This window comes from Lithobates pipiens, unplaced genomic scaffold (genome assembly GCF_037356315.1).
Source record: "Lithobates pipiens isolate NorthernLeopardFrog02 unplaced genomic scaffold, aLitPip1_a1.2 Scaffold_18, whole genome shotgun sequence".
Lineage (NCBI taxonomy): Eukaryota > Metazoa > Chordata > Amphibia > Anura > Ranidae > Lithobates > Lithobates pipiens.
The window spans coordinates 354046101-354071582 of NW_027507758.1; the positions used below are offsets into that span (position 1 = coordinate 354046101).

A 25482-nucleotide genomic window follows, 5' to 3' on the forward strand; every position below is an offset into this window, starting at 1 on the left:
TGGCTCGCGCCTGTCTGCCTCTCCTTGCTGGCCTTCCAGACATGGTAATGGCCTGAAGGGAGTTGGGTAAAAAAGCAGTTGGGTAGTGTATATTGTGCTAGAGGCACACAACACCCACTAACTCCTGCAGATGCCTTTATTATAGAACACCAGAGATAAAGGGGTATATACAGATGTATACTGTGCTGTGCTGGAGGCACACACAACTTCCAATAACTCCTGCAGATGGCAAGTGGTCTCAAATAGAGAAGAGCTATGTAGGTGGTATGTACTGGGTACAGAGCACGCAGACAGCACGCACTAGCTCCTAACACTACTGACAGCAAGCTCTATTATAAAAGATAGATCACTAGCTATATAGGTGAGGTGAATATAGCGGTGTATACTGCGGTCAGGGCACGCAGACAACAACCACTACACAACAGCAAGATCGAAAATCGTCCGAAACAATCGGTGTGTACTGTGTTGAAGGTACACAGAACACCCACTAACTCCTGCAGATGCCTTTATTATAGAACACCAGAGATAAAGGGGTATATACAGATGTATACTGTGCTGTGCTGGAGGCACACACAACTTCCAATAACTCCTGCAGATGGCAAGTGGGCTCAAATAGAGAACAGCTATGTAGGTGGATATAGCGGTATGTACTGGGTACAGAGCACGCAGACAGCACGCACTAGCTCCTAACACTCTGACTGCAAGCTCTATTATAAAAGATAGATCACTAGATATATAGGTGAGGTGAATATAGTGGTGTATACTGCGGTCAGGGCACGCAGACAACAACCACTACACAACAGCAAGATCGAAAATCGTCCGAAAACAATCGGTGTGTACTGTGTTGAAGGTACACAGAACACCCACTAACTCCTGCAGATGCCTTTATTATAGAACACCAGAGATAAAGGGGTATATACAGATGTATACTGTGCTGTGCTGGAGGCACACACAACTTCCAATAACTCCTGCAGATGGCAAGTGGGCTCAAATAGAGAACAGCTATGTAGGTGGATATAGCGGTATGTACTGGGTACAGAGCACGCAGACAGCACGCACTAGCTCCTAACACTCTGACTGCAAGCTCTATTATAAAAGATAGATCACTAGCTATATAGGTGAGGTGAATATAGCGGTGTATACTGCGGTCAGGGCACGCAGACAACAACCACTACACAACAGCAAGATCAAAAATCGGCCGAAAACGATCGGTGTGTACTGTGTTGAAGGTACACAGAACACCCACTGCTTCAGACGCCAACACACTACACAAGGCCGCCGCGCTGGCGGCCTTATATAGTGTGGGGCGTGCACTACACAGCCTGAGCTATGATTGGCCACAGGCATCCTGCCTGTGGCCAATCATGGCTCTCCTCGCTGCTGGCGCTGCGATTGGCCAAGCATGTGGGGTCACAGTGCATGCTTGGCCAATCATGAGCCAGCAATGCACTGCGCCATCGCAGTGCATTGTGGGCTGTGAGCGGCACACGAATTTGGCGCGAACGGACCAAAATGTTCGGACTTCGCCGAACGGACGAACAGCCGATGTTCGAGTCGAACGTATGTTCGACTCGAACACGAAGCTCTTCCCTACCAGAGACTCATGCCACCAAGGAGAATGTTCATTTTCTCCAACATTGAGGCATTCAGACTACTTATCACTCTGTATATTCTTCATACTTGCATGGAGTTTTTATTTTGGTTTGCTAAGGGGTGACATTTGTGAGAATATCAGAAACCTGGTTTGACAGCTCACATGGTTGCCACTGTCCAGGGGTACTCCTTGAATTTGAGACCATGTTAGTCTTCAAGGGGTTAAGCAACAATATTTAAAGTTGCACTTCTAAATGTGGGGCTTCCCTATAAAGCAAAGAGTAACATAAAAAAGAGTAACATGCACTTTATAACACAGCATAATAGGTATTTAAACACTTCAGATGAAGACAACTACATCAGAAAAATGAAATGTACTTTAAAATATTTACCTGGTGAAGATGTGTAAGGACGTGATGCTGTGGAATCTGCTGTTGGGTTTGTAGTGGATGCCATGGTGCTTGAGGTAGGATAAAGTGTGGTTGTAGTGACTGAAGATGAAAAGGGTAGGGTACTGGTGGTAGATGATAGAAATGGTAGACTAGAAACAGAAAAGGTGGAAGTAGATGCTGTGGTCATAGTAGAGGTTGGACTAGTTGCTGCTGTGGTAACAGAATTTCGTGCATCCATTGTGGTGGTGAAGGTTGGGGTAGCTGTTGCAGTGATAGTAGAGGTTGTACTGAATGGTTCAAAGGAAGTACTTGAAAAATAAGTGGAAACTCTGGAAGATGTTGTAATAGAACCTAAACAGGAGATGAAAATGTTGTGTTATACTAAGTAGGTTAAAGAATATCAATAGGGCCATGTAGAATAAAAGGATAGTTGCATAATATTTTCACAAATCAAGGGGTTAAGCAACACTATTTAAAGTTGCTCTTCTAAATGTGGGGCTTCCCTAATAAAGCAAAGAGTAACATAAAAAAGAGTAACATGCACTTTATAACACAGCATAATATGTATTTAAACACTTCAGATGAAGACAACTACATCAGAAAAATGAAATGTACTTTAAAATATTTACCTGGTGAAGATGTGTAAGGACGTGAGGCTGTGGAATCTGCTGTTGGGTTTGTAGTGGATGCCGTGGTGCTTGAGGTAGGATAAAGTGTGGTTGTAGTGACTGAAGATGAAAAAGGTAGGGTACTGGTGGTAGATGATAGAAATGGCAGACTAGAAACAGAAGAGGTGGAAGTAGATGCTGTGGTCATAGTAGAGGTTGGACTAGTTGCCACTGTGGTAACAGAATTTGGAGCATTCATTGTGGTGGTGAAGGTTGGAGTAGCTGTTACAGTGGTAGTAGAGGTTGTACTGAATGGTTCTAAGGAAGTACTTAAAAAAAAAGTGGAAACTCTGGAAGATGTTGCAATAGAACCTAAACAGGAGATGAAAATGTTGTGTTATACTAAGTAGGTTAAAGTATATCAATAGGGCCATGTAGAATAAAAGAATAGTTGCATACTATTTTCACAACTGTCTATCAAACGTATGTTTTCAGGAAAAATATGATAATATGAATTTTAGTGCAAATGAACACAATATAAAACCCAATTTTTGGTAAAATTTTAAATGGGGTTGTGGCAGGTAAACGGATACCAAACATGGCAAGTCTTAAAATTGTGTGCGACTATGATATCGTAAAAAAATATTGGACCCAAAAATCTCCATGTTTTTAAAGCCTTTACTAGTCATCAGTTTTGAGTTAACCTCCAGCTATGACACTAGAATTATTGCTTTCATTCTGACATCTGGCAAAATATCTCACATGTGTGGTACAGTATTAGTTTACATACACATAAGCACCCTGTGCCGGATTTGCATTTTTGTCTGTATGTGCAGAGCAACGGGGGTTACGTTTATTTATCTATCATTTTATTTATGTTTATACATTTTAATATGCTTTTTTTTTTAAGTTTTACTTTTTAATACCAATCATTAGATGTGGTGGCTTCATTCTTTTTTTTTTGCACTTGAATATACAAATCAATGCATTGCAAATTTTTGGAATATTCTAAATATATGGATGAAGGGTTTTCAAATCTGCTGAGAATTATACAAATCATACATTTTGAAACAAACCCCTCTCTACTGATCAAATAGTTCTACTATACATGCAGATAAAGAATAATGAGCCAGAATTGTATTGAATTGTTTCTACTCAGAGGCAAAAGTATTCAAAGCGGCACTTATAAATATAGGAGCTTCCCCAATAAGGCAAAGATTAACATAAAACAAAGAGTAACATGCACTTCATTGCATTTTATAGCGAACACTAAAAATGCAATAAAAAAATGTTCAGACTTCAGCTGGAGAAAACTACATCAGATAAATCATACATATTGTTAGACATTTACCTGGTGACGGTATATGAGGACGGGCTGCTGTGGAAACAGCTGCTGGGTTTGTAGTGGATAGGATTGATGGTATTGTGAATGCAGTAGTGCTTGAGGTAGGATAAAGTGTGGTTGTTGTGACTGGAAATGAAGAGGGTAAACTAGTAACAGAAGGGGTGGAAGTCAATGTCATAGTAGAGGTTGGATTAGCTGCTGTGGTGGTAACATATGTTGGAATGTCCATTGTGGTTGTGCTAGTAAAGGTTGGTGTGACTGTTATGGTGGTAGTAGAGGTTGTGGTGAAGGTTTTAAAGGAAGTACTTGAAAGAGAAGTCAAAACTCTGGAAGGAGTTGTAGTAGAACCTAAACAGCAAATAAAAAAGTTGTGTTATACTTGGTAGGTCAAATGATCAAAAGAGCATCACATGGTAAATGTTCAACATATGCAAAAAAAATTATTGACAAATGGCGCGTACACACGACCGGACTTTTCGACTGACTTAGTTCGGCGGACTGGAATCCGTTGGACAATTTGATCATGTGTCGGCTCCAGTGGACTTTTTCTTCCCAAAAGTCCGGCAGACCTGGAAATAAAATTGGCTTCAAATCTTTCCGACGGACTGGTGTCCTGTCGAAAAATCCGGTCCTCTGTGTGCTAGTCCGACGGTCTAAAATCGATGCTAGGGCAGCTATTGGCTACTGGCTATAAACGTCCTTATTCTACGTCATCACGTTCAAATCCGTCGCACTTTTGGAGTGATCATTGTAGCCAAGTCCGTTCATTTGAAAGTCTGGCGGACCTCAGCCGCAAAGTTCGTCAAAAATTCCAGTCGTGTGTACGCGGCAAAACACTTTTCAGTGAACATTTAAGGCAACTTTGGCAAGGGAGAAGTATTAGTCTTTTAAAAATGTTAGTTACAGGGCTGTGTTTGGCTGTTATACTTTTGAGTCACAGACCCAAAATGTAAATGCAATAAATGAACACACCAGAAATGTTTCAGGTTTTCTTATCTCTATATTTTGTCTCTATCAAATACAAAGTTATGAAGCCAATTGGCATGGATACAAAAATATAAATAAATATACATGTAAAAATATAAAAAAGACATTGCTCATAGACATTTTTCCTCTAAACCTTATTGTTCATAAAGGATTGTAAAAGCCCCGATATGACATCTCAAAAATCTATCAAGCTTACTTCTGACTTCAAATAAAAATGTGCATGTGATTAAAGTATATGTAAACCACCACCTTGTAAAACAACACATTCAGTTTTAAAAATAAATGAAAGACAAAATATTTGTGCAAAGATAAAAAAAAATAAAAAAAATAAACACCTGTTTTCCTTTTTTTATAAGTGATCACATAACCTCTCTTCTCAGCTGCATAAAAGCTGGGGGAGGAAAAACAGCAGCACACTGAACTACCCAGTGAAAGACTGTGCAGGGGGGGTGCCAGGACAAGACATCATTGGAGGTAACACACAGTTCCCAGCACAGCTCGAGAACTGACTATGTTGTTCTCCACTGCATAGTGTAGTAATTTAATAATAGGAAATCAGGGGGGCTGACAGGAACACCAGGGATTTCACACGAAGGAAGTAAAACAAAGAGAACAAGATACTTTTTCATACAAGTACACTGTATGGCTGGCACATATCAGGAATATGAAATGTTGGGTTACATACTCTAAGTGTGTACACATTAAGACATATCTCACTCCTGACTGATACAATTTCCCAGTATTGGAGGGTGGAGCAGCTTCTCTAATTAATATCTAAAGTAAAGAAATGTACTCTGTCAAGAAAGTGTATAAATATGTGTGGTGTGTACACAGCCAGATATATCTTTGGTTGTTGGCAATTTTACCCCCAATCTACTTAGCGAGGCGTTTTATTCTGGAAACATGGCTAATCACACACAAACTGCCCCAGTGGAATGTTCATGGTATTAATGATACTCTTAAAGGACAATTGGTATTTAATTATGTAAATTCCTTCCACCCTTCCATGATCTGCTTGCCGGAGACGCATGCCACCAAGGAGAATGTTCATTTCCTCCAACATCGAGGTATTCAGACTGCTTATCACTCTGTATATTGTTCATACTTGCATGGAGTTTTTATTTTGGTTTGCTAAGGGGTGACATTCTCCTGTAGGTGGGTCTGAACTTTATCTCATTTTGAAATGGTACTTGTTACGGTACATATTCCACCTCCATATACTGTAGCTCTGAGCTCAAAAGATCAAAGACTGCTAAATGCCCCTATTACCCTGCAGGAATTGTAAGAGGCAGTGATGAACTTCCCTAATTGGGACAGATGGGCTCCCTATAGAAATATAGGGTGGTACTATTACCCAATTTACTGCTTACCCTGAATAAGGTGTTTAACGCTGGGAAGCTCCCAGAGACAATGTACAATAGTAAGAAGGATAAAGAACCTCTCCATCCTTATTCGTATAGGACAATATTTTTGTTATCTCCTGATGTCAAATGTTGACAAAGGTATTTGGAAATAGACTTAATGAAACTATCGCTCATGTTATACACCCCAACCAGGTGGGTTTCATACCCAACATGTCAATTGCAATGAACATTAGGGGCACATATATAAATTTGCAGATCCAACTGAGCAATATACATATTGGTTATATGGCATTAGATACCATAAAGGCATCTGACATGGTGGAATGGGCCTATCTGTGGGGGCTCTTTTGGAGAGATTCCAGGTTGGCACTATGTTTTGTAAATATATGAAACTACTCTATACTGCCCCGGGAGCCTGTGTTAGGGTTAACAGTCCCCATTTTTTAATTAACATAGAGGCACTAGACTGGGGTGTCCTCTGTCTCCTGATCTTTTTGCCATTTCTATAGAGCCATTGGCCTGTCTGCTTTGCCACTCCTCGGATATCTCTGGGTTAGTGAGAGGCTTGCTGGAGGCGAAGATTGTTTTGTACGCTGATGACATACTCTTATTAATGAAGTTAAGTTTTTTTGACTCCACATTAACCAGTGATAGTGCAAGTTATTAACACGAAAAAACAAACACATTGATTGCAGCCAGCACTGACATACATTCCTGCACCAATGGTAAAAATATTCCTTGAGAAGGTGCAGCACAATCACAATATAATCAAAAGAAATGCACTTCTGACTTGTGTTTATGTGCAAATCCAACTTTAATGCAATATTAAGAGTGACATATGAATCCATGTACAAACAAATGACATGCGTTAACAAAAGGTCACCAATTGATTGTTCTACACTCTACCAACTGAATGTTCTACAATTCACTGGGCATCCTATATATTCCCTTTCCCAATCCAAGTTAAATTCCTTTAATAAAACAAACAAAAACAAGCATATGGACAACGCATTGCCTTGAAGTGACTGGGAAGTGAATGCCAGGCTGGGCAGGGTGACAGGTGGCCCACAACACTTAGCAGCCCCTACGGGGGAACTGCTACAACAGTCAGGGTAGAGGGAAAAGCATTAGGAAGGCCAGTCCTGAGCTTATACATCCCAATGTAAAGACACCCGGTTGCATGATGTTGGGGATATCAGTCAAGGAGTGGCAGTGCTGGAGCAGAGTGACAGCTCTAGCTGCCAGAGAAACAACTCCTCCAGTGAGGACAGGGGCAAGGCTAAGGGTAAGGATACACAGATTCTGGTGGTAGGGGATTCAATTATTAGAAATACAAACAGAGAAAACTGTCATAAAGACCCCAATCGCCTAACGTTATGTTATTTACTAGGTGCTTGGGTTCTGCCCCTCGTGGATCGGATGGACATATTGTTGGGTGAGGCTGGGGAGGACCCAGTTATCATGGTACATATTTGAACCAATGACGATGTTAGAGGAAGGTGGATTACCCAAAAAAATATATATTTTAGGGACTTAGGAGCTATATTGAAGAAAAGGACCTCCAAGGTGGTATACTCAGAAATATTGCCAGGACCTTGAGCCACTCCAGAGAGGCAGCAGTATACTACTTAACAAGTTGCTGAGGAACTGCTACAGGCAGGAGAGTTTGAGGTTCCTGGAGAACTGGACTGACTTTTTGGTCAGTTACCTGCTCTATAGCAGGGAAGGACTGCTATATAGCAGGAGGGACTTGTAAACTAAATGGTGGGTGGGGGGATCAGAGGAAGTAATAGCTGGCAGTGAGTAAAGGTCAGAGGGTACTATTGGGGGTATTAGTGGTAGTACAACCAGAACACCAAAACCCAAAGGCGAGTAGGTTGGTAGAACACAATTGCAGCCTCAGAACTAAAGAGGAAAGAATATGCACTTGAATAAAATTAAAAGGTATGTACACAAATGCTAGAAGTCTAGCTAATAAAATGAAAGAATTGGTGCTGCTGATACACAAGGAGCATTTTGACTTTGTGAGAATATCAGAAACCTGGTTTGACAGTTCACATGATTGCCACTGTCCAGGGGTACTCCTTGTATTTGAGACCATGTAAGTCTTCAAGGGGTTAAGCAACAGTATTTAAAGTTGCACTTCTAAATGGGGGGCTTCCCTAATAAAGCAAAGAGTAACATAAAAAAGAGTAACATGCACTTTATGACACAGCATAATAGGTATTTAAACACTTCAGATGAAGACAGAAAAATGAAATGTACTTTAAAATATTTACCTGGTGAAGATGTGTAAGGACGTGATGCTGTGGAATCTGCTGTTGGGTTTGTAGTGGATGCCGTGGTGCTTGAGGTAGGATAAAGTGTGGTTGTAGTGACTGAAGATGAAAAAGGTAGGGTACCGGTGGTAGATGATAGAAATGGTAGACTAGAAACAGAAAAGGTGGAAGTAGATTCCGTGGTCATAGTAGAGGTTGGACTAGTTGCTGCTGTGGTAACAGAATTTGGAGCATCCGTTGTGGTGATGAAGGTTGGAGTAGCTGTTGCAGTGGTAGTAGAGGTTGTAGTGAATGGTTCAAAGGAAGTACTTGAAAAATAAGTGGAAACTCTGGAAGATGTTGTAGTAGAACCTAAACAGGAGATCAAAATGTTGTGTTATACTAAGTAGGTTAAAGTATATCAATAGGGATGAGTAGAATAAAAGGATAGTTGCACAATATTTTCATAACTGTCTATCAAATGCATGTTTTCAGGAAAAATATGATAATGTTAATTTTAGTGCAAACGAACACAATATAAAACCCAAGTTTTGGTAAAATTTTAAATATGGGGTTGTGACAGGTAAATAGATACCAAACAGGCCAAGTCTTAAATTTGTGTGCGCCTATGATATCGTAAAAATATTGGACCTAAAAATCTCCATAGGTGATGTTTTTAAAGCCTTTACTAGTCATCAGTTTTTTAACCTCCAGCTATGGCACTAGAATTATTGCTTTCATTCTGACATCCGGCAAAATACCTTAAATATTGGTACACTATTTGCTGGTATGTGCAGCGCAACAGGGATTACGTTTATTTATCTATCATTTCTTTATTTTTATTCATTTTAATATGCCCTTATTTTTAAAGTTTTACTTTTTGATATCAATCATTAGATGTGGTGGCTGCATTCGTTTTCTTTCTTTTCTTTTTTTTTTTTTGCACGTGAATCCACGAAATCAAAGCATTGCAAATTTTTGGAATATTCTAAATATATGGATGAAAAGTTGTCAAATCTGCCTAGAATTATACAACTCATACATTTTGAAACAAACCCCTCTCTACTGATCAAATAGTTCTACTGTACATGCAGACAAAGAGTAATGAGGCAGAATTTGATTGAATTGTTTCTACTCAGAGGCAAAAGTATTCAAAGCAGCACTTATAAATATAGGAGCTTCCCCAATAAGGCAAAGATTAACATAAAACAAAGAGTAACATGCACTTCATTGTATTTTATAGCTACCACTTTTGTAAAACACAATAAAAAAAAAAAACACATCAGATAAGTCATACAAATTGTGAGACATTTACCTGGTGATGGTATATGAGGACGGGATGCTGTGGAAACAGCTGCTGGGTTTGTAGTGGATAGGATTGATGGTATTGTGAATGCAGTAGTGCTTGAGGTAGGATAAAGTGTGGTTGTTGTGACTGGAAATGAAGAGGGTAAACTAGTAACAGAAGAGGTGAAAGTAGATGTCATGATCATAGTTGAGTTTGGATTTTCTGCTGTGGTGGTAACATACGTTGGCATGTCCATTGTGCTTGTGGTAGTAAAGGTTGGTGTGGCCGTTATGGTGGTAGTAGAGGTTGTAGTGAATGTTTCAAAGGAAGTACTTGAAAGAGAAGTCAGAACTCTGGAAGGAGTTGTAGTAGAACCTAAACAGCAAATAAAAAAGTTGGAGGGGGGGGGGGCAAGCCAGGACAGCCAGGTTCAAGTGCCATCAGGGTTGAAGGTTCTGGAAAGTTGGCTTCAGGCCCAACTGAGGCCACATAGTTTGTAGAATTGTTTCTAAGAAAATTGTGCAGAATGCAGCAGGCATGCACAATATGGTTCAGTTTATATTCCGCCATGTGGATTGGTGTCATAAATAGGCGGAACCGGCTGGCCATTAAGCCTGAAAGCGTTCTCCACCACTCTTCTGGCTCTGGCCAGCCAATAATTAAAAACCCTCTGGTCCAGGGTGAGGGTCCTCATAGGGAATGGCCGCATAAGATGGTCCCCCAGCGCAAATGCTTTATCCACGACGAAGGCCAAGAGGAGTCCTTCCACATTGTCTTCTGGAGGTGGCAAGCCCAAGTTGCCATTCTGGAGCCGTCAGTAAAACTCAGTCTGGGCGATGACTCCACCATCCGACATCTGGCCATTTTTCCCCACGTCCACATAGAGGAACTTGTAAGTAGCTGACACCACTGCCAAAATCACAATACTATTAAACCCCTTGTAATTATAATAGTATGACCCCCGAGTTGGGGGGTGGGACTATGTGGACATGTTTCCGATCAATTGCCCCTCCACAGTTGGGAAAGTCCCAATGGGTGGCAAAGTGGGAGGTCACAGTCTCCCATTCCTGCGGCATTGAAGGAAACTGGAGTCAAACAAGAAAAAAAAAAAATATAGTCTTTTTACACACAAACATTGCAAGCAGATCAGCACAAACATTCTTGGCCAACATCAGTATAACATTTATTGAAATTAGTATTTAAAGACAAAAGTATCAGATCCACTTATCAGATTCCTCAACCCATCTGATGGCCCATTGCAAAAATTTAAGGGGGGGGGGGGGAGATGTTTTGAACAGGTAACCCTCTCCACTTCATTGAGAGCTGAATGCATAAATAATGTGCGTTAACTTTGGCGAGCCCCTCCTTACTTACACTATTGGCAGCCCACTGGATAGGTAAGAAGTGTCATAATAAAAAAAATAAAAATACACACTGAACAAATGTAAGCACATTTTTACATTCTGCTATTACCTATCAAGATAATAATAGGAGAAACAAACTTTAAACAGTACCATTTGAAAATATTCAGACATGCCCTTGCACTACATGCTTTGGAGAATTCATCCCTAAATCTGACCACAAAAGAAGTAGGTATAGTGTGTATTGGTTGCCAAAGTCAGCAGATAGACGATTGCTATCAGCTTAGTTAGCGGTTGGGGGAGGGGTTCCAAATGAGTTTGCGACACCAAAAAAGGCACTCTGCTTGAATTTAAGGACACAAATAACATTTGTATACATTTTAGGGGGTGTTTAGGGTAAGCACTGCTGTGGAGGTTAGTGAAGGCATATATGCATGGAGGGCAGAAAAAGAGCATTAAAAGCTTCCAGCATGCCTGAGGATAAAGGAGAAATTCACAGAATATTACAATCATGGTAATTAGGGAACGATGAAAGAAATACAATACATTAGAAAACATTCAATACATAGAATGTGATGTTAATGGATAAAACTTACCCTAATATAGTCCTTCTGCAGGACCTGGATGATGGCAGAACAGTTTTTTGAGATAATGATGCCCAGAGCCCGGGGGGAGATGCCTGTTAAGAACTTGAGGTCCTGCAGACTTCTCCCAGTCGCCAAGTACCACAACGTGGTGACTAGCCCCTGCTCCAGAGTGATGGCTTCCGGCATGCAGGTATCCTGCTTGCTGATATAAGGGGACCGCAAAGCCAACAGATGGTGAAAAACGGGGTCCTTCATCAGGAGATAATTCCTGAAATCATCAGGAATTATTCTCACGGATCTCACAAATCAAAGGCATGTGCGAGAACTGGTCATGCTGGAGTAACCAATTCTTGGTCCATGAACTCCTCCTCGCCCTGTTCATGGACTGGGCTTCTGTCAAAGCTAGAAGCCCAACACCAAGCCCCCACACAGCATGAACGCTACAACGAGTACGTACCCGCAACATGGCTTCAAAACGGTCGGCTGGTCAGAACGAACTAACAGAAAGCACTGAAAAACAGCAAGGCCTGAAAGAACAAGCTGAAAATAAAAAACAAGTGGACAAGAACGCACTGAAAATCAAATACTGTCCTATAAATAGCAGACACTGACAAACAAATGCAAACTAACTGCACACTGAAAACCAGATACGAACCCACAAGCACAAACTGAAGAGCAGTAACGATCTGAAGCACACGTCGGAAAAGCGTGAATCGTCTCTAACCAAACTTCTACAAGATAAACATGAGATTAGCAGAAGGAGCCCAAAGGGTGGTGCACTTGGTACTGAACCTCCCTTTTATAGTCCCGCCGTGCGTGTTGTACGTCACCGTGTTCTTGACGTTTGGAAATTCCGACAACTTTGAGCGACTTTGTGTATACAAGACAAGTTTGAGCCAATATCCGTTACAAAAATTTTTTAGTTACAGGGCTGTGTTTGGCTGTAATACTTTTGAGTTAGGCCCCATTCACACGGGCGGCTGTTCTGCCGCAGTTTATCACGTTTATTTTTTTCTGCAAAATTCAAGGCTCCAGGCACAGCGATCAGCTGCGTTTGCACAGTGCGCTTACCTGCGTTTACGTGCGTTTTTATGCGGTTGCGTTTAACTGCAGTTTTTATTCCCATAGCAACCCTTTTATTTATTTATGTTTTTGTTCCCTGGAATGTACCCATGATGCATTGTGGTCCTCTGTATTTCAAACCTGTTTCTTTGTTCTCTGGCTGAGTGTGTGTTGGAGTTTTGCAGGGAGAGGAGTGTTCAGTTTTGTGCCAGAGTTTTTTGAAAAAATGAATGCAAATATGGGTAGTTTGCTTGCAATGCTCATTTTGCTGATGATGAGGATGAAGACAAGAAGAGCGATCCAGAGTAGGCGACGTCCTCGTCGTTACTGGGTCCATCCCTTAACGTCCCAGCGCCTATCAATCGGCTACTTTGCCCTCATGTTCGGTGAGCTGAGGACTCATGGGGACAAGTTCCAGAATTACACAAGGATGTCGGTGGCGTGCTTCGATGAGCTGTTGGGACTTGTTAGAGGACACCTGACCCAGAACCACGGCCAATATGCGAAGAAGCATTAGTCCAGAAGAACGGCTGTTACTTACTTTAAGGTAGGTTTTCCATATGTTGAACAAATGCTTAAATTCATGTACATGCAGGTTTAGGCAATATTGGCAATAGTGTGTATGTGTGTATGTATATATATATATATATATATATATATATATATATATATATATATATATATATATATATATATATATATATATATATATATATATATATATATATATATAGATGAATCTATGACCTAATCGATATCACAACAGCGATTTTTCGCACATTACTACCATTACCATTATTTTTTATCCTTGAAAACTATCTATCTGGGGGGCATCAGTCAGTTTTATTGCACTTTAACTGCACAGTCAGTTTTATTTTTTGCAAATAGGAAACGTCATAAAATTTCAGTAGTTTCTAATTATGTAGGTGAGCTCTGAACACAAAGGCAGAATTTTGCATTAACAAGCAAGGTACCACCAAATAATATTTTGTACTAGACCAACCCAACACCAGGCTTCCTGTTTGGATGCCAGCACCTACTACCAGAGCCGAGGGATGTTTCATCTTTGGGCTGCAATGTGTTAAAAGTCATCAGCTTATATAGATGCTGATGTTTATTTGTTACCATGTAGAACTCCATATGTATATTGATTTTTATTTTTTATTTTTTTTTATTTTACTATATTTTATATTTTCTGAATTGTTATCAATTTTGTATTGCAGATACCTTGCCACTGGTGCCAGTTTCACCTCCCTCCATCATCAAATTCTGATGGGAATTTCCACCGTATCCACCATTGTGCACGATACCTGTCATATTATATGGGAAGAACTGAAAACATCAGTCATGCAGGAGCCAACATCCAGTCTGTGGGAGGAAATAGCGGAGGAATTTTGGGAGAAGACCAACTTCCCAAACTGTATTGGGGCATTAGATGGGAAACACATCCGGCTCATCAAGCCTCCAAAATCCAGTTCCCGCTTTTTCAACTATAAGAAATACTTTTCCATTGTGCTTCTGGGACTCAGCGATGCAAATATGAAGTTCATCGCTGTGGATGTTGGAGCATATGGGAGTTCTGGAGATTCTAGAATTTTCAGAAATTCCGTAATGGGGCGGCGGTTTCAATATGGCAAATTTCAGGTGCCACAGTCAAGGCCTCTCCCTGGTACTACTGGACCAGATCTTCCATTTGTAGTGCTGGGAGATGAGGCATTTGCCTTATCTACTCACCTGCTAAGGCCCTATACCAGGCATGGTCTCACTGCCAGGAGGCAAATTTTTAACTATCGACTCAGCAGAGCTAGAAGAATGGTTGAGTGCGCATTTGGCATTTGCACTGCCAAATGGCGTGTTTTGATGACAGCCATGCATCTAGAAGTTGATCATGCCGTCAATGTGGTTCTAGCATGTTGTGTTCTCCACAATTTTTTGAGGGGTAAGGAGATCGTGGCCACCGAAACCCCTGTTTCTGAGGAACCCATAGGTCATGTTACTGGCACTCATCCAAGTAATCAGGCCCTACAAGTCCGTGAACATTTCACTGATTACTTTTTGAGTGAAGATGGACAGCTGCCATGGCAATTGGACTAAGTGTAAATTTTTAACCGGTGTTGCATGGACCAGTTTTCAAGTTTTTGTGTCAGTTTTCACGTTTGCCTTAAATAAAGTAGTCGACAATTTTCAACAATTTAAATTGTTTTTATTTCTATCTTTTGCTATGCACAGGATGTATAAAAAATAGACAAACCTTACAAAAACATTGAATGCTTGCAAGTATAGAAAACTGTTTTTTAATTCCTTTGGAATATATATATATAAAATGTCCTTTTAGTTTCAAGTATTGAATTTCAAGTGCAACAGATAACGAGTCCACAAAATATCCCCCACTACCCCCCCTGAAAAAAAAAAAAAAAGGTTACAGTATTCCTGAAGTGCTGTAAGGCCCCTTTCACACAGGGCAGATCAGTAATGATCCGTCCCGTGATGATCCGCTCGGTCGGCGGGGATCGCTCCATTGTCCCCACTGAGCCGGTGGCAGACAGGGCTATCCCGGCACACTGTGCAGGGACCGCCCTGTGAGCTCTCTGTTCTCCTCTATGGGGATCGGAAGAGCACGGACCGTCTGTCCGTGTTCATCCAATCCGCTCTGCAGACGGCTAGAAAAATTGGATTTCCCTCCGTCTACAGAATCGGACAATTGTGGTGGCGGACAATAGCGGGTGTCTATGGATGCACATCCGCAGACACCCGATATCGTCCGCCTCCGCAACAGTCCGATTCTGCAGACGGAGGAAAATCCTATTCTATCCGTCTGCAGAGCGGATCGGATGAACACGGACAGACGGTCCGTGCTCGTCCGATCCCCATAGAGGAGAGCGGAGAGCTGACAGGGCGGTCCCTGCACAGTGTGCGGAGACCGCCCTGTCCGCAGCCGGCTCAGCGGGGACAACGGAGTGATCCCCGCTGAGCGAGCGGATCATCACGGGGCAGATCATTACTGATCCGCCCTGTGTGAAAGGGGCCAAAGATGGGCACTGAGTGCGGTAAACAGTTCTGAAATATTTGGCTAGATGGAGAAAGTGAAAAAGATGTCTCCATGTACACTCCACTGTGTAGATGGGGTAATCTCCCACTGGGCCAAGGCTCTCAACCTAAACAATGCTAGCACCCAATCAGAAAGTTCAGGTATTGTGAGAGCAAGTGGGGCCAAGTAGCAACATGTATAAGCTTGGGACAGTGGGAGATTCTTCTGTGCGTACAGTTCAGTGTAGATGGAGGAATCTGGGGTTGGTTGTAAACATTAGTTCGTGTAGGTAAAACATTAAGTAGTGTAGGTAAAACATTAAGTAACATTAACACAACAAGAAAAATAAAACTGTCATATCACTGCCATAGGAATAACAAATAAGAAGGACAAAACTATAAGTTTTCATAAATTGGATAATTAGGGTTACGCAGGGAAGAATGGCTTGGTTCACTGCCAACATCTACGGGTGATCCTGAATGGGAAGATGAGGGTGAAGACACTGGGTGTGGCTGCACATGCATCCTTTGGTAACCAGGATTAGATGGGTAAGGTGTATACAGTGGTGGGGGTCCTGCATAAGGGTTAATGGCAGATGTTGTGTCATGGCACTGCTGACTGGGCATTGGTCTACTGAAAGAGCCACTAGGTGAATTAAAACCCATAGCCCATGGCTGAAATTTAGGATATGGGCGTTGCTCTTTGCAAGCGGACACGATATACGTTAAATAGGCATGTATATCACCCCTGACCTCAGTGCGCTTATCTGCAGGAATCTCCCTGATTACACAAAGCAACATTCTCAAGAACATAAAATCTGGGTCTGAGATGTTGAGGAATTCATCATCTTTGGCCTGGTTTTGTGATTGGTTTCTTATTTCTTAAATGAAACGGTTGAAATATTCCTCAAAAGGTGTCTCTTGTTGAGTAAGGCATGTTCGACGGGTGGTGGAAGTAGACCGGACTCTCCTATCTGGATTTGCCTGCAATAGTTAGAATATATAGATTATGCATCTGATACTGAGGTCACACTTTAGTGAACAGCATATGATGATGATGATGCTTGTACAAATATTGCAGCACCTGTTTAGAATAGATCACACACAGGTACTTGTTTTGCCGCAAAAACCTGATCTCACTGAAGACCTCCAAAGCCAGAAGAACAAGTCACACTTTGCCCAAAAATAAGCTGTTGTTGTTTCTCCAACATTTGTGCCAACACCAGCTGCCTTTTCAAAATGTAAGTAATACGTTTTTTTGTGGACAGAAATTGTGACATTTTTAAAATACATACCGCAGGTTCTTGAGTGGATGGATGATATTCTTGGGATGACACTGTCTCTGTGGTTTCTTGACTGGTGTCAGCGTCTCCTGATGGTGATGGTGACGAACTTTCGCGCCTTGCGCTTGCTCTCACAGGGACACTTGACACAGTTCTAGGTAACAATAAAGATTACACGTTTAAAAAAGTGAACATGAATACGCCTTTACTGGTCACAAATCGCTAAGTAAAATAAATGGATATACTTACGCGCGCATCTCAGTGGTGCGCCTCAAAAATGACAAAGCCTCTGCATGGGGGTTAGGCCTGCGACGAGTTGAGGGTGCTCCGCTTCTCTCCACAGCCTTCTCTTCATTGACTTCTTTTTTGTAACGGTCGCGCAGGGACCTCCAACGTGTATAAACCTCCTTTCCTGCAATATATAAAAAACATAACACATGTTAGGGACAAAAGTCGAGACAGATCTGCCCCCTCCCACCCGGACAACACTATAGGGAAGACCCCAACCATTGATTTCCCATTCAATTTAGTTTGTTTGCAGCATTGTCAGTGACGCGGTGCTGTATTGCTATAAAATGGCCTGGTCATTAGGGGGTAAAATCTTTACTAGGATGCATGTGTACCCTGCTGCATAGACACAACAAACCTTGCACTCACCTTGGTTATCCTGTTCAGTTGCAGACATCTCGTCCCAGTTCAGTGTGACATATTTGTAGACTTCCTCCCACTTTGCTCTCTTCAGCACTCGGTCTGCATATCCTGGGCATTCTGAGTCCCATAACTCTGGTCGGGCATGCACCAGTGCGATAATGGCCTCGTGCGGGATGTCTCTTGCCGCCATGCTGTCTTCTCCCCTTTCATCCCTCTCAACTTCCTGTGTCATTTCCCAGGTACACCTGCTGATTAGGATGTGCTTTCGGGTGTTTTTTTTCTTCTTTCACGCTGCTGGCCGCAGTTGACACAAAAGACTGCGATTACCTGCGGTTATGTGCTTATAGCTGCGCTACATCACACCTGGACACATACAATTCTATTTTTTCTATTCGCACCGAACCGCACGTAACGAAATCGCAGTTAAACGCTGTGTGTGAACAGGGCCATAGGAAAGCATTGTGTGCCTTTGGCTGCGGTGGAAAACTAGAAAATCCGCAGCTAAAAGCACCATTCTATCCGCCCGTGTGAAAGGGGCCTTACAGACCCAAAATGTAAATGCAATAAATTATTACACCAGAAATGTTTCAATTCTTCTTATCTCTATATTTTGTCTCTGTCAAACACAAAGTTATGAAGCCAATTGTTATGGATACAAAAATATATAAGACATGATGATAGACATTTTTTTCTCTAAACCTTATTGTTCAGAAGGGATTGTAAAAGCCCTGATATGACATCTCAAAAATCTCTCAAGCTTGAAGAATTCAAATGAAAATTCTCATGTGATTAAAGTATATGTAAACCCACACCTTGTAAAACAACCCATTCAGTCTTAAACAGAAATGAAAGGCAAAACATTTGTGCAAAGATATTAAAAAAAAAAACATAAACACTTTTTTTTTCTTTTTTTATAAGTAATCCCATAACCTCTGTTCTCAGCCGCATAAGAGATGGGGGAGGAAAAACAGCCGGACACTGAACTACCCAGTGAAAGAATGTGCAGGGGGGGTTCAGGACAAGTCTGATCACTGGAGGAGAACACACTGAGTTCCCAGCATAGCTAAAGAACTGACTATTCTGTCCTCCCCTGCTTAGTGTGGTCTTTTTGTAATAAGAAAGCAGGGGGACTGACGGGAACACCAGGGATTTCACACACAGGTAGTAATACAAAGAGAACCAGATACTTTTTCATTCAAGTGCATTGTACAGCAGGCACATATCAGGAATATGAAAAGTTGGGGTTACATATTCTAAGTATGTACACATTAAGACATATCTCACTCCTGACTGATACAATTTGTCAGTATTGGAGGGTGGAGTGACAATAAATCTATTTTTTGCATTCAAAAAGTGACTGGGGCACCATCATTTCTTCTTGAATCACACCCATCATGCCTGGTAACCCACTCTACTCTAACCCACTCTACAAGGAAGGATGTCAGCTCTCCCTAAACCTTGAGGTTACCATTAGGTCTCTGGGGCCCCGGGACCTTGCTATATATGTAAATTCCTTCCACCCTTCCATGATCTGTTTGCAGGAGACTCATGCCACCATGGAGCATGTTCAGATATTCAAACTGCTTATCACTTAGTATATTCTTCATACTCGCGTGGAGTTTGTATTTTGGTTTACTAATGGGTGACATTCTCCTGTATCTGAGTCTAAACTGTATATGATTTTGAAATGGTCCTTTCCGCAGTACATATTCAACCTCCATATAGCTCTGATGTGTTGTAAGAGCTTGCTTCTTTTGTTAAAAATATTTTAACTATATTGATGATTATAATAGGAGATATTACCAATATTGATGATCCTGATAGAGAAAGATTTCCCCCTTCCCAGGCTCCTCCGGATGATAATTTATCTCATTTAGAGCGATTCTGTAGAGAAATGGGATTACGGGACATCTGGAGGAAATTACACCTGAAAGAGTTGTGCTATACCTGTCATTGTAGAACTCATAACACACTGTCCAGGATAGACCTGGTTTTATCATCAGCGGAGCTCTTGACAGCTTTTTTAGATGCTACCATTGAGCTCAGTGGGGTACTCTGATTGTTTGCCTCTCATTATTTCTACGGCATTGAGTTGTATAGGTCCAAAGGTAGCTTGATGCCTGAATCCCTTTTGACTAGATCTTTTTCTGCCAATGGATGATGTCCCATCCACAGTCATGATCTTTGCTACATACAATATAGATTCAGCCTCTTATGATACTGTGTGGAATGCCCTAAAGGCTTATCTCAGGGGAATTCATATTAAGCAAATTAGTGCAATTAAATCTTCTTTCATGAAAAAGTTGGACCAAGCTAAATCAGATAATTCAGTGGCAGAGGCCAGATTTATCCTTGATCCATCACCTGTAAATCAGGCAGAATGATTATCTCAGTAATTGCAGCTGTCAACTCTTTTGTTGGATAGGGCTTGTCACAAGCAGTATTTTCAAAAACGGTTGACGTGGGTTGAGGGTGAGGGGGCCAGTAAGTGTTTAGCTCAGATTGCCTGATCCTCCCTACTTTATGTCACTGCATTAAATGATCCTCAAAAGTTTTCATTAGTCGCTGTATGCTTATGGGAATCATCAAAATGATCTTGACGAGATTCCCCTTTCAGTATTTTCGTCAGAAGATCAAAGACTGCTAAATGCCCCTATTACCCTGCAGGAATTGGAAGAGGCAGTGATGAGCTTCCCTAATTGTAAAGCTCCTGGGACACATGGGCTTCCTATAGAAACGTTCTAAGAAATATAGGGTGGTACTACTACTTAATTTACCCTTACCCTGAACAAGGTGTTCAACGCTCTGAATCTCCCGACAATGTACAATAGTCGTTATTCCTAAGAAGGATAAAGAACCTCTCCAACCTGATTTATATAGATATCTTTGTTATCTTCTGATGTCAACATTTTGGCAAAGGTACTTGCAAATAGACTTACATATAAAAACATAATAAAAATCATGTTAGACACCCCGACCAGGTAGGTTTCATACCCAATATGTCCCCTGCAATGAACATTAGGCACGTCTATATAAATTTGCAGGCGCCACTGAGCAATAGACATATTGGTTATATGGCATAAGGCATTTGACATAGTGGAATGTGTCTGTGGGCTGTTTTGGGGAGATTCCAGGCACTATGTAGTGCAAATGGATGGAAATACTTTATGCTGTCCCGAGAGCCTGTGTTAGGGTTAACCTTTAAGCCCTTGTACACTCGGTCGGAGATTCCGACAACCAAATCCTTCGGAGTTATTCCGACGGATTAATTTTGGACGAGGTCCGGAAGTGATGTTGCATACACATGGTCGGACCAAGTTGTCGGAATTTCCGGTTGCTAAGAACGCGGTGACGTAAGCCGCGTACGGCGGGACTAGAAAAGGGAAGTTCAGCACCACGTCCTGCACCCTTTGGGCTCCTTCTGCTGATCTCGTGTGCATCATGTGTTAGTAGAAGTTTGGTGAGAGACGATTCGCGCTTTTCAGATTTGTGATTCAGTTCGCTACTGCTCTTCAGTTTCTGCTTGTCTTTGCGGATCTGATAATCAGTGCATGCAGTCAGTAAGTATTTGTTTCTCATTGTGAACTATATCTTGGTATAGTACGCTTTGATTTGCATTGCTTATTGTCTGCTTGCTTCTGCTATTCAGTTCATTCTTTCAGGCATTGCTGTTTATCGGTGCTTTCTGTTGTTCGTTCTGACCAGCCGACCGTTTTCAAACCATGTTTCGTCTACGTCTATGTAGATGACTCTGATAAGGGGATCTTATACTTTAGGCTTTAAATACTCCGTTCCCAAAATGTTATACTGATCTTGGCCAAAAATGTTGGTGTCTAATCTGCTTGCAATGTTGATTTGCAAAATTACTAATTTTTGGTCTTGTTTCACTCCACAGTGTCCTTCAACGCCACAGGAATACCAGACTGTGGCCTCCCACTTTGCCAGTCGTTGGGACTTTCCCAATTGTAGAGGTGCAATTGATGAGAAGCACGTCCGCATCGTCCCACCACCCAACTCGGGGTCGTACTATTTTAACTACAAGGGGTTTAATAGTATCGTGATGTTGGCGCTGGTGTCTGCGACCTATGACTTCCTGTATGTGGACGTGGGGCAAAATGGACGGATGTCGGATGGTGGAGTGTTCTCACGGACGGAGTTCTACTGGCGTCTCCAGAGTGGCAGTCTGGGCTTGCCCCCCCAGAAGAGAATCAGGAAGGACTCCCGTTCGCCTTCGTCACGGATGAGGCGTTTGCCCTGGCAAACCATCTGATGCGGCCTTTCCCGATGAGGACCCTCACCACGGACCAGAGGATTTTTAATTTCCGCCTGTCCAGAGCCCGAAGAGTGGTGGAGAACACCTTTGGAATACTGGCCAGCTGGTTCTGCCTTTTTTTAACGCCTATCCACATGGCGGAATACAAAATCATTCACATTGTGCTGGCCTGCTGTGTTCTTCACAATTTCCTAAAAAGACATTCTGCAAACTATGCAGTTTCAGTTGGCCAAGAAGCAGACTTGCTAGAAAATGAGAACCTCATGGGCCTTGAAGCTGCTCGTACTGGCTTGCCCCCCAAAGCGCCCGTGAGGTCAGAACCCAATACATGGACTACTTTGTGGGTAGGGGGGCCATTGATATGCCAGACAATGTCTGAGCGGCATTTTAGGAATACATACTTCTTTGAAACTCCAAGATTTGTTTTCATTTACTGCTTGGCTTGGTTTTAGGTGTCTCCTAGGTAAATTTATGATTTTTTCTTGTTGTGCCTTTTTCACCAACAGTGCAAACCCAAGTTCTGAGCGAGATGAGGGGACAGTCTCTTCTTCAGATAATCGTATTATGTTGTGGGTCTGCTACACACAGCTTGTTTTTGGTAACTAATGTATGTAGTGCATTACTGACCAAAATCTTGCTCATTTTCAGCACCATGGCAGGAAAATGGCATGATTGTGAAAATTAACACATCACAGTGGGTGTGATTTACTAAAGGCACATCCACTATGCACTGCAAAAGTACACCTGAAACTGCACTTGGAGTGCAAAGTGGAGTTACCTTTAGTAAATAACACCCATTCTCACCGAAAACAACAATTTTACTCCAAATACATCTTTCTTGATCATACATCACGGGACACAGGAGCTTCATTACATAGTGGGTTATATAGGCACCTCTGGTGATTGGACACTGGTTGACCCCAATTAAGGAGAATTCTGCTCCTATATAACCCCTCCCATCTGGGAGGCACCTCAGTTTTTTCGCCAGTGTCTATGGTGGTTGGTCACGTAAAACATTAGCTCTATGCAGGTCCCTGCGAGGGCCTAAGGGCTACAACAAACCGGATCCATACCTCGGGCCGATATTTTGACTCCCAAGATGGTATGGTACCCGGGCCTCGTCAGCCGAAGAAGCGAGGTTTTGCCTGTAAGTCCTCTCCATTGGAAGACTGGGCTCTGGGAAAACCAGACTTGGTGTACTGTTTATACAGAGCGCACGAAAGTTTCTGGCAGAGCTTTCTACATGGCCCAGGTAGGGGGTTCTTCCGAGAAAGAGCCCCAGATAAACCTGAAGGTTGGCTAACAATACCCGCCGTGATGGGTGAAGGCTGGAATTTGTCTGGTTCAGCAATTCCTGCGGCGAGGACAGGTAAGGGAAGTTAATCCTGTATATATATAAATATATGAATGGATTTCTTCATTGTGAGTAGTTGTATGTCTTACCTGGTTTCCACCACTAGAGGGAGTAAGAGCAGCCTGATGCATACTTACATGCCTTTCAATACACACGCTCAGTGAAGCCTGGTTCTCCAGCTGACTCACGTCTCCATTGCAGTCCCTGCCACATCAAGGTAAACAGGGGTCCCACGTAGTTTGAGGGTCCCACGCAGCTCCGTTTGGGTTCTCCTTCCCCCCCCCTGGATCCCGCGGTCCTCGCGCATTCCTGGCCTAATGGAGGAGGGGGGAGTGTGGTTGCGAGCCGCGCACGTCAGTGTGCACGGCGCTGTACTGCGCAGGCGCCAGGCGGCAATTTTAAAAAGCCCAGAGCGTCAGGGGGCTGTAATTGGAGACACAGGAGCTGTGGGCAGTAAGCATCCATGGGGATTGGATCCAGGCAAACCTTAGACACCTACTCAGCATCAGGTTGTGCAGTTTAAGCATATATATTTATTGTGAGACTTTAAGCACAACAGTGATTGCACTTGTACTAGTACCTCTGCTTTGTAGCTTAGGACTATGTCTCCTCGTAAGAGGGTCTCAGGGGGAGGTAGCAAAGGCACTGGTAAATCACCGCCTAGGTCCAGGGGTTCCAAAAGTGCCTGTAAGTTACCATCCCCCCCTGCAAGACTGGAGCCAGCCTCTCAAGACGAGTCAGTACCCCTGTCCGGTTTTGCAGCCTCTCCTAATGTCTCAGCCCCGGTTTATGTCACTGAGGACTCCCTTAGGGCTACATTGGAGGGTTTTGAAGGGAGAATCATGAATTTTATTTCTGCTTCCCTGAAAGATAGCAGGAAAAGGGGTAGATCCCCTCCCTCTGCTGAAATCCCTCTCTCAGATGATTCTTCTGAAAATGAGGAGGGATCCCTATCTTGGGATAGGGATCATGAGCAGTCGGATGAGTCAGAGGAAGAGGAGATAGTCCCCTCCTCCCAGGCACTCAGAAAGCAGGTGCAGTATTATACTGAATTGATGCGTACCACATTCAGAATGCCTGCTGCTGAAGTCACTACATCCTCTGTTTCTTCCCTGGGAGTCAGGAAAGCCCCACAGACTGCCTATTCCTTCCCAATTCATCCCTTAATGGATAAATTGATGTATGAGGATTGGGGACATCCCGATAAACTGTTTGCTCCTCCTAAAAGGTTTTCTATGCATTATCCTGTGGAGGAAAGTTTCACCAAGAAGTGGGGGGTCCCATCTGTCGATGCGGCTGTTTCTTGTGTGAATAAAAACCTGACTTGTCCATTGGATAATGCGCAGGTATTCAAGGATCCAACTGATAAAAAGCTGGAAACCTTATTAAAAGCCTCCTTTTCCATGGCTGGCACTGTGGTGCAACCTATAGTCGCAGCTGTAGGGTTGTGTCAGTTCCTCAAGGAACAGGTTAAGCAGATGCTTGGGCTCCTTCCCAGTGAGGAAGTAGAAAATTATGCAGAATTGCCTCACATTCTGTGTTTCATGATTGATGCGATTTTGGATTCCGTCCAACAAGCATCACGTTTGTCTCTCATGTTGGTTCACATGCGAAGGGCCCTATGGCTAAAGAATTGGGCAGCTGAGCTGTCATGCAAGAAGCATTTGATTGGGTTCCTTTTTAAAGGGGAACGTTTGTTTGGAGAAGAATTAGATAAATTCGTCCAAAATATTTCAGGGGGTAAATCTACTCTCCTTCCAGTCAAAAGGAGCAAGCGTCCTTCATTCAGGCGTGCTCTCTCTCCCGAAGCATCAAGCTCTAAGCAGTGGCGACGGCCTTCTCAGTCCTCCTCTACTAGAAAGGCTCAAGGCCGAGCCCAGGGGCAGAAAAAGACTTGGGGGCGAAAGCCTGCCAAGCAGAGCCCAAAAGCTTCCTTGTGAAGGGGCGCCCCCGCTCGGCAGAGTGGGGGGAAGGCTCTTGCAGTTTGCAGGAGCCTGGCGGGAAGAGATCCAGGACAAGTGGGTGATCTCTTCGGTATCTCTGGGCTAC

General features: G+C 42.6%; 1 protein-coding gene across 1 annotated transcript in view; it reads right to left on the minus strand.

Moving 5' to 3' along the window:
• The window catches only part of LOC143986717 (uncharacterized), a 90720-nt gene extending 80629 nt beyond the window's left edge, over positions 1–10091 (minus strand). The window contains exons 1-5 of the mRNA XM_077485121.1: positions 9863–10091; positions 8569–8919; positions 3945–4286; positions 2615–2965; positions 1986–2336 (exon numbers count right to left, since the gene is read on the minus strand). Coding sequence (XP_077341247.1) covers positions 1986–2336; positions 2615–2965; positions 3945–4286; positions 8569–8919; positions 9863–10091 — 1624 coding nt within the window. The remainder of the gene's footprint in view (positions 1–1985; positions 2337–2614; positions 2966–3944; positions 4287–8568; positions 8920–9862) is intronic.
• Between the last annotated feature and the right edge of the window lie 15391 nt (positions 10092–25482).